This window comes from Penaeus monodon, chromosome 27, assembly GCF_015228065.2.
Source record: "Penaeus monodon isolate SGIC_2016 chromosome 27, NSTDA_Pmon_1, whole genome shotgun sequence".
Classification (NCBI taxonomy): Eukaryota; Metazoa; Arthropoda; class Malacostraca; order Decapoda; family Penaeidae; genus Penaeus; species Penaeus monodon.
Window position 1 is genome coordinate 10,264,610 of NC_051412.1, and position 732 is coordinate 10,265,341.

The following is a 732-nucleotide window of genomic DNA, read 5'->3' on the forward strand; positions in this document are numbered from 1 at the left end:
TCCATTCAGCTTGTCCATATACCTGGGAAATTCATTTATAAAAATATGTTCTGCATTTATAAATTCACAGAAAATCTTTGATTTAAACTCAATAACATTGTGTGGGCAGGGCCACAAAATTCTTTGGGGTCTTAACTTTCATAAAAAATAAAGTAGTAATAAAATAGCATTATGTGGATTTACTTCAATTACTTCAAAATTTTCATTAAATATATTTGATTAGATGGTTAAGGGATTTAATATCAAAAAGAGCAATGGTCCACAGGTTAGGAGGTACAATATTTATCTTGCCCTAAATGCTAGTATCCTATCCTATCCCTCCTGAGAGAATCTTTCACATGACATCATTCATTTCTTCATTTCAGATTATAAAAAATTAATGAACAAATAAATAGGTGTAAGACTAACTATTCTATATTTAGATCTCAAAGATGAATCAAGAAATATCTTTTACAATTCAAATCAAATAGAATTAAAGAAAAATAATAAAAACTCTGGATATTTGTACAGAATCATTTATTACCTATGATATGCACGTCTCTTCCGTTCTGAAAGTCCTTCTATTTCTCTTTCAAGTTCAGCCATTACTCTCAGTCTTTCCTGCAAAAGTAAATATAGGGAATATTAGCTCTACATCTATATATCCCACAAAAAGATCAAATGACATGTTAACAAATTGAACATATTTAGGCATTATATGTGTAGAATTTTTTTTTATCACACTCAATATTT

General features: G+C 28.4%; 1 protein-coding gene across 1 annotated transcript in view; it reads right to left on the minus strand.

Moving 5' to 3' along the window:
• The window catches only part of LOC119590351 (uncharacterized protein C9orf85 homolog), a gene marked incomplete at its 5' end in the record, with an annotated part of 961 nt that extends 361 nt beyond the window's left edge, over nucleotides 1–600 (minus strand). The window contains 2 exon segments of the mRNA XM_037939022.1: nucleotides 1–22; nucleotides 524–600. Of these exon segments, the coding sequence (XP_037794950.1) occupies nucleotides 1–22; nucleotides 524–600 (99 nt within the window).
• Between the last annotated feature and the right edge of the window lie 132 nt (nucleotides 601–732).